Source organism: Protopterus annectens, chromosome 11.part0 (genome assembly GCF_019279795.1).
Source record: "Protopterus annectens isolate FY-2018-M chromosome 11.part0, PAN1.0, whole genome shotgun sequence".
Taxonomy (NCBI): Eukaryota; Metazoa; Chordata; order Ceratodontiformes; family Protopteridae; genus Protopterus; species Protopterus annectens.
Window position 1 is genome coordinate 318219698 of NC_056745.1, and position 15308 is coordinate 318235005.

The 15308-nt window shown below is 37.3% G+C and overlaps 1 protein-coding gene across 1 annotated transcript in view; it reads left to right on the forward strand.

The window, feature by feature from the left end:
• Positions 1 to 15308, forward strand: part of LOC122815364 (dynein axonemal heavy chain 3-like) — a 4921723-nt gene that overhangs the window by 3687162 nt on the left and 1219253 nt on the right. The window contains exon 58 of the mRNA XM_044087818.1: positions 13972 to 14175. Coding sequence (XP_043943753.1) covers positions 13972 to 14175 — 204 coding nt within the window. The remainder of the gene's footprint in view (positions 1 to 13971; positions 14176 to 15308) is intronic.

Here is a 15308-nt window from a genome sequence, read left to right on the forward strand (position 1 = left end):
TAAAATAAAAATGCGAGGTAATGAAATAAAAATGAGACACTGACGCTTCCCCAACAACCGGTTGAAAAAAGAGGAATTTAAGGAATGGGTTATGGAATTAATTCAGGCGCTACTAGAGAAGATAGAATTATCTTCTGAAAACACAGCTAAGGAGTAGGATATAACTAAAGCGAACTTTAAAACTAGGTTGGAAATAAAAGAAAGGGAGGTATGGTTAAAGAGTAATAAGAATTATTTAGAGAGATTGACAAATGTTAAAGTATTGCAAATTAGGGGTAATCTCTCAGAACAAGAAAAGGAGCAACTGCAGAATGATCAACAGAAAATAAGGGATTACCTCAGTAATATGCATGAGTTTAGAAAGATTGCTGTTAAGCAACTGTTTTTTGATAATAATTCTAGAGCACAAAACTTCTAGCAAAACTCAAGCAACAGAAAGTGGAAAGGGCAGTCACCAAGCTTAGGGTGCCTATACCAAGGAAGATAACAAGAGACCCTGTAGAAGTATTAGAAATATTTTGGGAAATTTTATGAAAATTTGTATAAAACAGAGAAATATGGAAATCAAGAAAAGGTACAAATGGAAATGTTAATGGAAGAATTAAATATGCCAAAGTTATATGTAAATGAGGCTCAATTGCTAACAGGATAGGAAGGAATGAGATAAAAATGACAATGTATAACCAATCTACAGGAAAGTTCCCAGGAACAGATGGTATTCCTATGGAAGTTTGGAAGTTAGGAGCGAAAAAAACGTATAAAGATCTGGAAGGTTTTGTTTAACAGTATTTTAAGAGGAGGAGAAATACCACCATCCTGGAAGAAGGAGGTGGTAACAGTAATACCTAAAGAGGGTAAAGATTCATCGGATCCAGCTTCATACAGGCCCATTTCAATACTAAACCATGACTATAAAGTGTTTATGTCTATAATAGCTAAAAGAATGACAAAAGTGATACCATAATTCATAGATATGGATCAATGTGGTTTTGTGGAGGGGAGGCAAACATTTGACAATATTAACAGAACATTGATGATCCAGAGGGAAGCAGAATGCAAGAAAGTGCCACTTTTATTGGTGGGTCTTGATGGAGAGAAAGCATTTGACAGAGTAGACTGGGACTTCATGAGCAGGGCAATGGAAGTATTTTCTTTCCCTGATACAATTATAAAGTTGATCAGAAGAATATATGAGGGATCAGAGGCACACATTAAAGTGGGCATGGTCCTCTCCGATAATTTCTGCTTGAGTAGAGAAACCAGGCAGGGTTGTCCACTTTCCCCTTTGTTGTTTGCATTATATTTAGAACCATTGACAAACAAAATAAGGTACTCAGAAATTCAAGGATATAATTAGTATGGTAGTCAGGAAAAGCTGACTCTATTTGCAGATGATATTATTTTATACATGACAAAACCAGAAAGGGACATTACAGTGTTGTGGAGCATTTTAAAACAGTTTTAAGTCTTCTCAGGGTACAAAATTAATGAAGCTAAAACAAAGGCAATAGCAGTAAATTACTGTATGTACCCACACACAAATTGGTCCAACAATATCCATATTTATGGGAACATGATAAAATAAAGTATTTAGGAGTATGGATTACAAATTACTCTGTGGTGGCAGCTAAGGATATGTGAGAAGAGATTAACAGAAGATAATACAAAAATTAAGAAGCTGGAAGTTTTGTTACTGTATATGGACATGGATACTAAGATACAAGCCATTAAAATGTTTTAAGTCCCTTTAGTCTTATACATAGGTCAGGCATACTTTTATCAACCAGAGGAGAAGTTGTGGATACCAATTAAAAAATAGTTGAAGGATTTTATCTGGGAAGGGAAGACAGCAAGGGTCAAGTCGGATAAGCTGATTCTATCAATAGAACAAGGTAGACTAGGATTACCTAATTTAAGGGGGTATTTTAGAGTGATACAGTTAAGGCTGTTATAAATAGCACAAGCAGAAAACTATAATGCAAAGTGGAAAAGAATGATGCTGGCACAGGGGGGGAAGCTCAGGAAATAAGGAGAGATTGGGATTTTGGATGCAGACTCTTAAGGAGAACAACCAAAATCATACAGAGTATTATATTAATAAAATAGCAGAGTGTATTCTAAGAACCAAACCAGCATAAGAATGGAAAAAAGAGATTTTGTCGTTAGGGATGACTGTGGTCAGGGATACAGATGATAGGCAAAAGGGGGCTGGAATTTATTGGAGAAGACTGGCAAAGGAACCAAGGCATCGGGAGCAAATAACTAGAAAGGGAAAGGTAATAGAATGGGAAGAGGCCAAAAATGTATTTGGACTGCAGGTTAGAGATTGCTTTCCCTATCAAGGACTGATATCAGAGTATAGGCAGACAGAAAGAAATAGGAGGCTTTTAAATGAAAGACCAGCACTGGTAGAGTTTTTAATAGAATCTAGAACAGAAGCTGCCATTAAAAAGGAATAATTAGTAAAATATATAAAATATTGCATGATAATTATAAGAATCAATCAGAGAAGCTTAGAAAGGATTGGGAAGAGAGACCAGATAAGCAATTCACAAAGAGACAATGTGGGATATATGTATATCTCGCAAATATGCAACAAAGTCTGGAAGATTTAGGATCCTGGAAGTGTTTAGATAGGTATTTTTATACCTCAAGTAGACTCCAAAGAATTTTCCTTCAGGTGGATAGCAGATGTTGGAGGTGTGATGGGCAGGAAAGAGGTAGCTGAGAACATATTTTTTGGGAGTGCAATGAGCTGACAGACTTTAGGGATTCTCTGCAGACTGCTCTGTCGGAGATGCTGGGTGAGCACATTGGACTGACTGGGGAGATGATTTTTTTCTTTTTTGAGGTATGATACAGAATCGGAATTGCCTAGACATAGTAAAGCTTTGCTAAGTCTAATTATGGTGGCTACCAAAAAAGCAATTACTAGAAAATGGAAATCAAAGTCTAGACCAGTTTTACTAGTAGTGAATATAATAACAGAGATAAAGCAACTGGAATTGGGATCTTTAGAAAATGGAAGGAGCAAACTATATAGGAAAAAATGGGAATTGTGGGAACAAGATATGCAGAGTAGGAATGAGGTTTAAGAGACAGGATTTGAATGAACCATATAATGCTTAACTGACAATGACTAGATGGTTTATAAGTGATGTATAATGTTTGCAACTACAGTTATTTCAATAGTGTCTGTGATGTAAACTGTTTGCAACTAAAGTGATATCATCTTGTATGTTTTTCATTTATATAAATTTAAGATTGCCTTTGTCATATGTGTAAATGTAATAAAGACATTTGGAAAAATGGCTTTGCCTTGACATGGTACAAAACAGCAGTAACAAACGTTTTATACTACTATAAAGTGTGGCTGTGTCCACCATAGCATTTATGTCACAGACCACTCTTTATCACACCAGGTCACATAAAGACTGCTCAATACCTGCTCCCGCAATAGGTCCCTGCATGTGCCCTAAGTTCTTCTAGCAGGACATAATTTTTAGCAGGGATGAATTTGCCCAGTCTGAGCTGCCTACCTCATCCTCTGGACATGCTGACATCTTGTGCATACATGGTGTAGACCTAAAGACTGTATACTATTGTGCCTAGTAGAATAAAAACTACAAATAAATGAGTAACCTACTTAGGCCATGTTGCAATCAGTGAGACAGCTGTGGAGATGTGTCATGGTATAGGTAAAGGAACAGATGTGAGAATAAATGCCACAGGTGGATGTGTCAGCAAGGAATACATTCATAATGCCAAATGGCCGAAATGTCAAACAGTATTACATCAACCACAACAGGTCGAACCTCACAATATCAAAAACCTCAGCACATGCTCTGTGCAGGGGTAGCCTCCACTGCACCCTCCATGTGAGTGGCTGAACCCCCACTCCCTTGGTTAATTATATATACCAAATCCAAGATATCACTACAGTGGGGGGAAAACACCAGTCACCTTTGTACCATTATTTCATCATCATTTTGATTTTTTACTTTTTCTGAGTGCTGTAATGCCATTTAACATTTTGGCCATTCAGCATTATGAATGTAACCTGTCAGAATATATGTATAATATGATAAGAAAGCATCTTAGCTGCCAACAGTTGGAGTCACCTTGGTACCTGCCAGCGACCTATCATAGTACATCGGGAGGGGATGTGTGTTTGCATGCATATGACTGCTGTACTTGCCATCACATGTCAACATATACATTAAATAAGCCATAAGATCACCATAATAGTGACAGATCTGTACAGCTACAGGTTGTCCTAATCTTGTGGGCCAACTTATTAGCAGTACCTCCTACCATGACACACATGCAATCATATATATTGCTGCCTCTAGCTTTTTGTAATGTAAACTTAAGTGCAAGGGTACACATCCTTAGGGTGGTGGACAAAAACAACTTACCACACTTTCAAAATATTATGTGAATTCTCAGACTGACTATCAATCAAAATAATGTGCTAATATTCCTAGTAAAACTACTACCCAACTAAGCAAGGTAGCTTCCCCTAACATGTCTGGCAGTAATGCCCAGAGTAGTATGGTACTTGCATGTCTGACAGTAATGTCAAGAGTAGTGTAATACTTACATGTGTGGCAGTAATGTCCAGAGTAGTACAGTATTTGCATGACTGTCAATAATGCCCAGAGTAGAATATTACTTGCATGTCTGGTAGTAAAGCCCAGGGTATTATAGTACTTACATGTATGGCAGTAATGCCCAGAGTAGTATAGTACTTACATGTATGGCAATAATGCCCAGAGTAGAATAGTACTTGCATGCCTGGTAGTAAAGCCCAGACTAGTACAGTACTTACACGTATGGCAGTAATGCCCAGAGTAGTATAGTACTTACATGCATGTCAGTAAGCTCCAGAGTAGTATAGTACTTATATGTATGGTAGTAATGCTCAGAGTAGTATAGTACTTACATGTTTGGAAATAATGCCCAGAGTAGAATAGTACTTGCATGCCTGGTAGTAAAGCCCAGAATAGTAAAGTACTTACATGTATGGCAGTAATGCCCAGAGTAGTATAGTATTTGCATGCCTGGTAATAAAGCCCAGAATAGTATAGTACTTACATGTGTAGCTGTAATGCCCAGAGTAATATCATTCTTCTTTGTTTTTCTTTTATTCTGTTTTAGGTTTGGGATTGCTATTGTTACTGGCAAACATTTGTCAAGGTCATCTTAGGAATTACATGTATTTCTGTAGGGATTTTCCATGTCAGGTGGAGCTATTGATGGTGGCATGGCATGTGATATGCGCATTGCATTTCAAGTGGGTTTATACAAGATCCTGTTATGGGATGGAGTTATGATGCACCATCACATGGTGACTGCACACTGCTTAGTATGTCCCATGTATACCTGAATCATGTTCTGTTTAAGTATCCTTCCATATGTGCAAGGGGCACACTTGCCTGCTCTCTGTCATGCAGCTAATGGGAAACACATATGGGACTGTAGCTGTTGTGTCTTGCAGTTATCACAGCTGTCTGATGTGCCATTTCTCTTCAAGTGTAACCTGAACATGATGTAGTTAGTGCTGCTTTTTGCATAAGTCAGGGGAAGCTTGCAAGGTCCACAATTAATTCCCTCCACAAGTGCTGGCGTGCTTGTTAAGTATATTCTGTCCAGTGTCGGGCTAAACTCAGTTATGGTTACTTTTCCATTTTGTCTCCTGATTACACCATATCCTGTTCCCGCTGAGGCTGTGTCTGAGGTGCATGAGGGTGAGGGACCTCACTGGAGAAGGGTTCTGTCCTCTTCCATGGCAGGCAGCCCACCTGCATTGTCTAAGGTGGCCCATCCAAACCTGGGACAGATAGTGAAGACTGTAGCTGATGGAGGAATGGACATATTATGGCCCAGATGGAGAGCCTTTTGGTGTGGATTGCAAATTCACATAACCAGATGCCTCCTATCATCAGTCCACCAGTGGAGGGTGCCACCAATACTATTAACCACCCTGATGTATATATACAATAAGAGTCTCACATTCTCACAAGTACAGTTGGATCACAAAGCTGGCTTCTTTGAGGTAAAAATCAACCAGGAAAACACAGCTGAACCAGCAAAAGTCAGGAACTATTCTAAGGCAAACTACATCGTGTAAAGTGACAGTCTGTCAAACGTCAAGGCTCCCTCTAACCCCAAGACTACCGCTACCTATGCAGAATTATTTACAGAGCCCTTTACAAACATGTGAATGCTGTATAGAGGCTGCTGTACCTACCACAAGTAAATGCAAAACAAACACTAAAAACAAACCCCACTGGTGGAACCCTCACCTAAACAGGATATTTAATAAAAGAAAAAAAAACTCATGGCCAAAATCAGGAAGAGCAACTCTCATAAAGTCAACTAAACAAGAAACTAAGTGGTCTAATTAAGTCCAACATGGCCATCTATGTGGTTAGGATAACCTCACTGGCTAAGGACAATCATAAGGCCTTCTTCAGCAATGCCCAGAACCTTAAAGTTAACACACATTACAGTGCTGAACTGGTGGTTATTGGTGCCATCTTCACCAGTCAGAATGACATAGCAAATCTACTGGTTGATAAATTAATTTCAAACTTCACCCCCAGCTCCTCAGGTAAAATCCCTTCCAGCACACTTCCCTCAGCTATTAGCAGGGACCATGTTCTGGCAGCACTTGTTAAAGCCAAGAACACTGTCTCTGTGGTCCCAATAACATCCCTGGTTGCCCCCTTAATAGTCCAAAACAGGAGCTATCGAGACCATTTGAGGCACTCTTCAGCTACAGCCTTAAAAGAGGCTACGTTCCAAGTGAATGGCAAACCACAGCAGTCATTCCCATCCACAAGGGCAGACCATCAACCAATCCAGGTTGCAAAAGATCCATCAGTCTAACAAGCCTAATATGCAAAGCCATATAATGAATTATTATGGAAATAATAAACAAGGAAATTGGCAACCTACGTGTATGGGACCCATCTCAATTTGGTTTTGTTAAGTGAAAGCTATGCCTATTTAACCCGGTAGATTGATTTGACAAGGTCACCAAGGCAATTGACAAGGGTAAAACAGTGCATACTAGGAATCTTGACCTGGCTAAGGCATTTGATGCAATACCCCACTCATGTATTTTTGACAAGCTCTCTGAATTAGGCATAAATCCCTAAATAACTTGCTGAATTGCCAGCTGGCTCACAGAGAGGACCCAAGAAGTCAGGGTCATTGAGACCAGCTCCATCAATTTACTGGTCACCAGTGGAGTACCTCAGGAATCCATGCTGGCCTCACTTCTCTTTGGCATTTAAGTTCACAGACAATTGTATATTGGGAGCTATTATTCTCCAAGACACCAACATCTTCCAAGAAGGTTTAACCCAGGCAAATGACTGGTGCCAAAGCCATGACCTAAACTTCAATGCCAAAAAGTGCATTATAATTCCCTTTAAGAAACTGTCAAACCAAGCTGATTACTCCATCGATCAAACACCCCTAAGTGTTGACTCAGTAGTAAGGAATCTGGAAACATATGTAGACAGCAACCTGCCTTTGACCAACATGGAGCTAAAATAGTATGAAAATCATCCTGTATCGCCCAACTTATACTTAACAGTATGTCATCCATGTCCAAGAAGTTATAGTACCACTCTGTTTTACCTAACCAGACACTTGCAACAGCTGGAATACCCACAAGGTTTTCTGACCAGGAGAATTCAGGGCAATAATGTCTTGACCTACACTGATCACCTAAAGGCTCTGTCTCTGCATTCAGTCTCCTATAGGCTGCTGAAAGAAGATCTGTGCTTGGCTTACAGGGCTTCCTCAGATGAAGCCCTGATGGATCTGTTACACATGTGCAAAACAAACAGCACCAGAAACACTAGACCAGCGATCTGAACTTCACTTGTGACATAAACAGAACACGCTAGAGAGGCAGATATGTGTCCCAATGGATACCTGCAGTATGGAATAGGCTCTCCATTCATGTAAAACTAAGTTCATCCCTGACCCTTTTCAAACAAAACCATGACATTTGCATGGAAAATCATAAATTTACCCTCAGTCTGTTCCCGATGTCATTTGTGGACAGAGGTCATCAATAACAAATGCGTGCTAACCCTAACTCTAACCTTGCAACTGACCCAACCCTAACCCCACACCATACCTTAAAAGGAACCTTCCTGTAACAAGGCTACTACACAAGACAGAGTCATACCCACAAACATACACCAACACACACTACAAAGATAACATCTAACCTCTTACCTAACTTTGACCCTAACCCTAAAATACACGCCCACACATCCAAACTCACAACACCTATACCATTACCTAACCCTTACCCTAAGCCTAGTCCTAAGACCCAAATACACTTACACACTCTAACCTCCTTCCAATCCCCACTTACCACTTTCAAAGAAATGTCACTTCAAAATTTTGAATGTTTAACTATCTCAGCTCCCCCTAGCATTTGTCGAAAAAAGCAATGTTCGACAAAATGCATGTTAACCATGTATGTGTGTGAATATATATATATACATACAGATAGATATATGTACAGGCATATGTATATATATATATATATATATATATATATATATATATATATATATATATATATATATGTACAGGAATCTGTGTGTGTGTGTGTGTGTGTGTGTGTGTGTGTGTGTGTGTGTGTGTGTGTATGCATCTATATACCGTGTGTGTGTGTGTGTGTGTGTGTGTGTGTGTGTGTGTGTGTGTGTGTGTGTGTGTGTGTGTGTGTGTGTGTGTGTTGGGAGAGTAAATGTATAAAGAAAGACAACTCCTATTCTTCCCAATGGAGGAAGAAATAACTGCATCATTAATCTATATGTATGCAAATGTATTTCTTTACTTTTTTGTTTAATTAACATTTGATGACAAGCTAAGTGAATTGCTCCAAGGACCCTTTCCAGTCATCACCCTGCACTGTAGTCACTTAGCTAAAAGTAAAATGCATGGTAAAATAAATTGATATATACATAGCTTATACATAGTTAAGAGTTAAAGTCATCACTTATGTATTCTACAGGACTTAAATATTAAAGTGATACTACACTCAGACGTTAAGCAGTTGAAAGAAGGCAGAGTGAAAAACATAGCTTATGTGTTCTCCAGTAATAGGCAGAACAGAAGATGTAAAATTCAAACATTTTATATAAATCTATATAAATCGAAATAGCACAATATTAATTTAAAGGTATTCGGGACTGAGAGCTTCAGCAAACGGTATTACAGAGGGTGCACAATTTAGATTGGTAGCTCCTTCAAATATTTAGAAACAATTGTAGTAAGGAAAATGCTATCAAGAGATTTGATTGTAAGATATGAATTCATTCTGCTTATTGTAATTCATAGTTGTCAGTAAACTCAAGCCTATCTTAGTATTCTGTAGCTCCTTCAAATATTGAGATTTGATTGTAAGATATGAATTCATTCTGCTTATTGTAATTCATAGTTGTCAGTAAACTCAAGCCTATCTTAGTATTCTGTAGGTGCAAGACAAACTATTTTTATTTTATTTATTTGTTGACCAATTAAGCCCACTGAATGCAAGCATCCCTTTTCAAGAGTGACCCACAAACACTGCCTGGTTAAGTGACTTGCTTGCAGTCAACAGACATGAAAGGAATTGAATCCTGTACCTATGACAACTGGAATCTCAGAGTCTTAATTCCATGTGATAACTGTAGACAAGTGTTGCATGGCATTCCTTATTAAGTAAAACGTGAATGGTTGCAATAATCAGTTGAACTTAAGTGGACATGTTCACCTCTGTACTTTATTACATTCTTTATTCATATTTTATTATTAACAATTTGAAGATTTGACATGAATATCTATTCTGATTTTATTTCTGCTAATAAACAGGTTGTGGATAGTTAACAGAATGGACTTATCACATCACACCTAGTTATTTTGCTGTAAGCTATAGCTGATTTTCTAAGGTAATACTCAATAACATGGTGTATGCACATGTAAATGTAAATCATGCCATTAAGTAGGAATATCTCAACTGGCTATATTTAGCTAGTTACACTCATATTGCTTAATATACAAAGACGTTTGTTCCTAATTCATTATATTCACATTCCTTAGAGCTTCCCAAAGGCCTGACTTAGATTTTCTTGCCTTTTTCTGATATTCTGCTAAAAATGACTTTAGTGTGAAAGATCTGCTTTAGATTAACTTGGATCCTAAATGTTAAAGTAACACATGCAGTAATTAGGTACAAAGAAAAACAATTAAAAAAAGATTTCATATTCAGCTCACTAAACCTAAGCAGTAATCTGCAATATATGACAAAGTACCATCTGGCATCTTAGCTATACTGTAGAAAAACCTGCAAAACATGTTGCAGAGACAGCATAAAGCTCAGCACCATGGGTGTTCTCGTAGTACCCCAAATCTGATTGCTGCAGCTGCACCTGATTGTACATCTGCGTGCACTTTTATGACACTTTGCACTATTTATTCCAGGAACTGCCACAGGTGCGGAACAAGGACTGTAGTGCATGTTGTTATGATTGCTGAAAAACAACATCATATTTGCAATTTGGTTTCTGAATGAAAAAATCATTGATACCCAACAAAAGAATATTATGAGTTTCGTGAACTGTATTTATAGCATATTTTGGGTTGATTTAAATCTTTATAATTGTGTATATTGCTATTCTTATCCTAACCAGTAAAAGGTCCATGAGGCATAAGTGCTTCTGTTTAGGATAGACCTGAGAACACTGATAATATTAATTGTTTTAAACAGAATCATTTAGAATGCATATGGAAATTGTGAAACTCGGACTCAGGGCAATATAATGACTAGCTTATTTGCAGTTGTTGCCTTAGCTTGGTAAGCCATTTATGTATTATATATATATATATATATATATATATATATAGAGAGAGAGAGAGAGAGGGAGAGAGACCCATTCACTTAAAGCATCTCTCTGTATGTCCCATGCAGTACTGAGAGCTCAAAAGCAAGAATTAAGTCTCATCTTAAATCAGGGGCAAAGGGAGATTTCTGCATTTAGCCTTCATTTCCATCTGAGTCCCTTAGCAATACTGACAAAGTAAGACATTTAGAAAGTGAAGTAAAAAGTGCATGCTCACTTATCCAGCAATGCCAAGTACGTGTGTGTGTGTGTGTGTGTGTGTGTGTGTGTGTGTGTGTGTGTGTGTGTTTGCGCGTGTGTGGGTGGATATGTATACTATATATATGTTTGGAGACAAAGCCAGAAAGGGAAGATTATGTTGGTTTGGACATGTGCTGAGGAGTGATGCTGAGTATATTGGGAAAATGATGCTAAGGATGAAGCTACTAGGTAACAGGAAAAGAGGAAAGCCTAAGATAAGGTTTATGGATGTGGTGAGAGAGGACATGCAGGTGTTTGGTGGGACAGAGCAAGATGCAGAGGACAGGAAGAAATGGAAACAGATGATTCGCTGTGGCAACCCCTAACGGGAACAGGGAACAGCCCAAAGAAGATGATGATGATATATATATATATATATATATATATATATATATATATATATATATATATATATATATATATATATATATATACACACACACACACACACACACACACACACATGTATATATGTGTGTGTGTGTGTGTGTGTGTGTGTATATATATATATATATATATATATATATATATGTGTGTGTGTGTGTGTGTGTGTGTGTGTGTGTGTGTGTGTGTGTGTGTGTGCGTGTGTGTGTGTGTGTGTGTGTGTGTGTGTGTGTGTGTGTGTGTGTGTCTGTGCTGTTAGTACAAAAATATTCACTGTTACACTGGTTTGATTACCACATGGGCTGTTTTTGACTAATTTTAATGTATTTTTCCTTTGCATCTCAGTTTATGTAAAGGGTAGCACTAGAAAATGTGCATTATATTGAATTTCTTCCCTGTGAACCTTGTTTTGAAATGCAAATGAAATAAAACATTGTTTGATAACACAAGCAAATAAAACAGCATAGTTACAACCTATGTATATTAGTACTATTATTAATGATGCACAACTGATGTAACCTCATTTTGAATAAGTGTGATGTTGTTTCCAAACTACATCCAGAAAAAAACAAACTATGTTAGAATGATGACTGAAACTTTGATTAGTAAGTAGCATTCTGTTCTGAACTTTGTGATTTTAGGTTTCAGTTTGCCCCCCTCCTAAATGTAAGTTACTGTTTAGGGTTAATAGAATCCATATCTTATAACTGTATGTGATTTTGCGTATTTTAAATAAGCATAGCATGTATAATAAATGGGAACATTATACATGGCTACCCTACTGGTGAATAAAGTTTAATTTCTTGAGTGTCAGATGCCTGGGATTCAAGGTGTGGGGATCAGAATTCATTCAAAAGTAATCATTGTCAATAAGATATGTGAACATTGATGTATTTGGGGGAGGGGGTAATTCATCTTCGAGTTGATGTGACCGTCAAGTTGGTGTGGTCAAGGGACCACAGTTCAGTGATTTTCAACATCAGAGCATTAATGCTGTACAACTTACAGTGGAGCATTATACACACAAACATTAAGAAATCTAAGTGCATAATGTAATCCCATTTTATAGCTGCAGGAAAAATAGATGTACCTTAAAAGAGAACTGTGTATATAAAACCTTCACAAGGGAGCACATTACAAAGTTGGAGTACTATCTCAGGATTACTGTAAATATGCCGAAAACCGAATTTTTAGTTTTATGAAGTAAATTATTCAAATCAATGCAAAAATGGAAGAAAAAATATGAATTAATGCAAACATTTATTTTTCCGGTAACATTCTGGAAAGCAGGTAATTTCAGATTAAAACTAGAGAGGTTATAGGTGGTATATACCATAGGGTAATATTGCTTTTCATAATTTGTCACATGTTCAAATATAATATGTCTGTTCTTTTTCTATTGTATGAATATGAATGCATTTGATATGAAAATAAGATGTTATGAGCACTACAATCTGTTTTCTATCACCTTTTCTTCCTGCTTGTCTACAATGCATGAAACCAACACACCTTGGATTCTAACACTGCTGTTTCTAGTGTTCCCTATTATATGATCGAAGAATAAACAAATGCGTCTTGATCGAACTTGAAAGCACGAAATGGCAAAATAACTAAATGACATATAAGCGAATTCTTTCCCTGGGAAAGAAATAACTTGGCCGCCTTCGTTATTTTGCCGTTTTCGTCACTGTAGTGTGATCTCAGAGTTCGTATATTTAAGTGGGGGGGGGTGTGGGGGGTGAAGCCCCCCACTTTATGTAATGTTTTAAAGTGTTTTTTTTTTTTTCTTTTTTGGAACAGCGATTTTTTTTCCCTGGGAAAAAAATTGCTGTTCTAAGTGTTCGGGTTCGTAAGCTTTTGCTTACATGGGGTCGATAAATTAGCGTTCGCTTTTTTTAAGCGTTCGCTGATTTAATATAGACCCATTTCTAGACAGTTGTCTGCCCCCTGATTTAAACTATTTGTCCATAAGCTTTGTCATGACATCCATGGATTCAGCATTCTGTAAAGAATATGACTGATTTACAACAGAAATTGAAGCAGTCCCCCTGGGCTCTTTATTCCATTGCTTATATTTTCACTTGTGCATTTAGTTTATCCTTAGACAAGAAATCATTTGCAGTAGCTATTCTTTGAATTTCTAACTCCTCTCATCGCTTTGGTAATGCAAGTCTGAAACAAATGGCTCTGACATTTGATGATTATGCCAGAGTGGTAGTGTGCAAAACAAAAATATCTCTTTCTTCAGCAAGCTTTGATTTTTAAGTTGTGTCTAAATAGGATCTTTTCTCTAGGAAGTCAAACATCATTAAAATATGATGGACTGAGCTTAATAATATTTATATTCAATACACTGTTGTTTTCTCTTCTGGAAAGCTTTGACACAACGGGGTGTTTATAATGATATATTTCTCTGTTATGTCTACAGTTTGGAAACCCAGTACTAATTGAAAACATTTCTGAAGAGCTTGATCCAATTTTGGAGTCAGTAATGCTGAGGCAGACATTTAAACAAAGTGGTGTGGAGTACATCTGCCTGGGAGAAGACATTATTCAATACAGCAGGGACTTCAGACTCTACCTGACCACCCGCATTCGGAAACCTCATTATTTGCCTGAAGTTTCTGTCAAGGTAGGACTCCTTCTGACCACTCACAGTGTTACAGTCGAAGGTCTAAACTTGTTTGAATTGTTGCTTCACATTGCCCTGCTTGGTGCTGTCATGTTGTTTTGAAAATGCTATAATTACACCAATGCCAGGACATCACAAAAGCATATAAAATATAACAATTCAATGCAAAACTTGAGACAAATCTTAAGCTTAATGAAAACACATTTTAATGTAAACTTGGCACATACTGTATTTCAGCACTGCTGATCTTGTATAATGCAATGGTAAGTCAAAACCCGTCTTAAGTTAAATATTGCATAGGCAGAGATTTACTATACAATTTCAGCGATTACAGTTATTAATTTCTGTAATTAAGTATTCTTTTCTCTTTTTTTTCAGTCATGCTTTTTTAAAATGATCCTTTTAGAGTAAATTGGATCAGAGCAGGCTTTATTACTTGAAAGAAGCCATTGATACTGCACAGGCAGTGAAGTTTCAAAATTTATGCAACAGTTTCATATTACTAAAGGTAGTAACTTCTGTATAATGCATATTGTACTAGCAATGATAACAGTGAATGGGATTCTTTGAAGCTTTTTCAAAGTACATTTATTTGATGGTGACTCTACGAGGTACATGGTGACCTCAGATTAAGAGGGGGCTGGTTGCAGCAGCATTGAATGGTTGAGGGTAATCAGAATGAGGGTGTGGTTAATGTTATGAGAGTGGTTACAGTTTTTTCTAATCAAAGACACAATAATGCCTAACCTCAAACTGAAAGCAAAATCCACTAATATTCTGAGTATAACCTGAGTTTTGTGCCCAAAGCAGATGCTGCAAGAATAGAAGGGAAGAACTCTAATATTTATATGAAAAATAGCCAGTCATTGCTGTCTTTCTTCTTGGACATGCCCGACTCTGCCTTTTTATAATTAGTGCAGAGTATTGATATGTACCTCGGAGACACTTACCAGATTTATTAGTAAGGTTGTGCTTAAATGTTTTGCAGGAGAATTCTGAATAAACTTTTTAAAGGACATATGCAACCACAGTTTACCAGATATGAAATATTATGTATACCACTTTCACCAATTAAGAGAAAATTATTCAAATCTGACATAAGTTACAATATTTCTTTAATAATGATGAACATT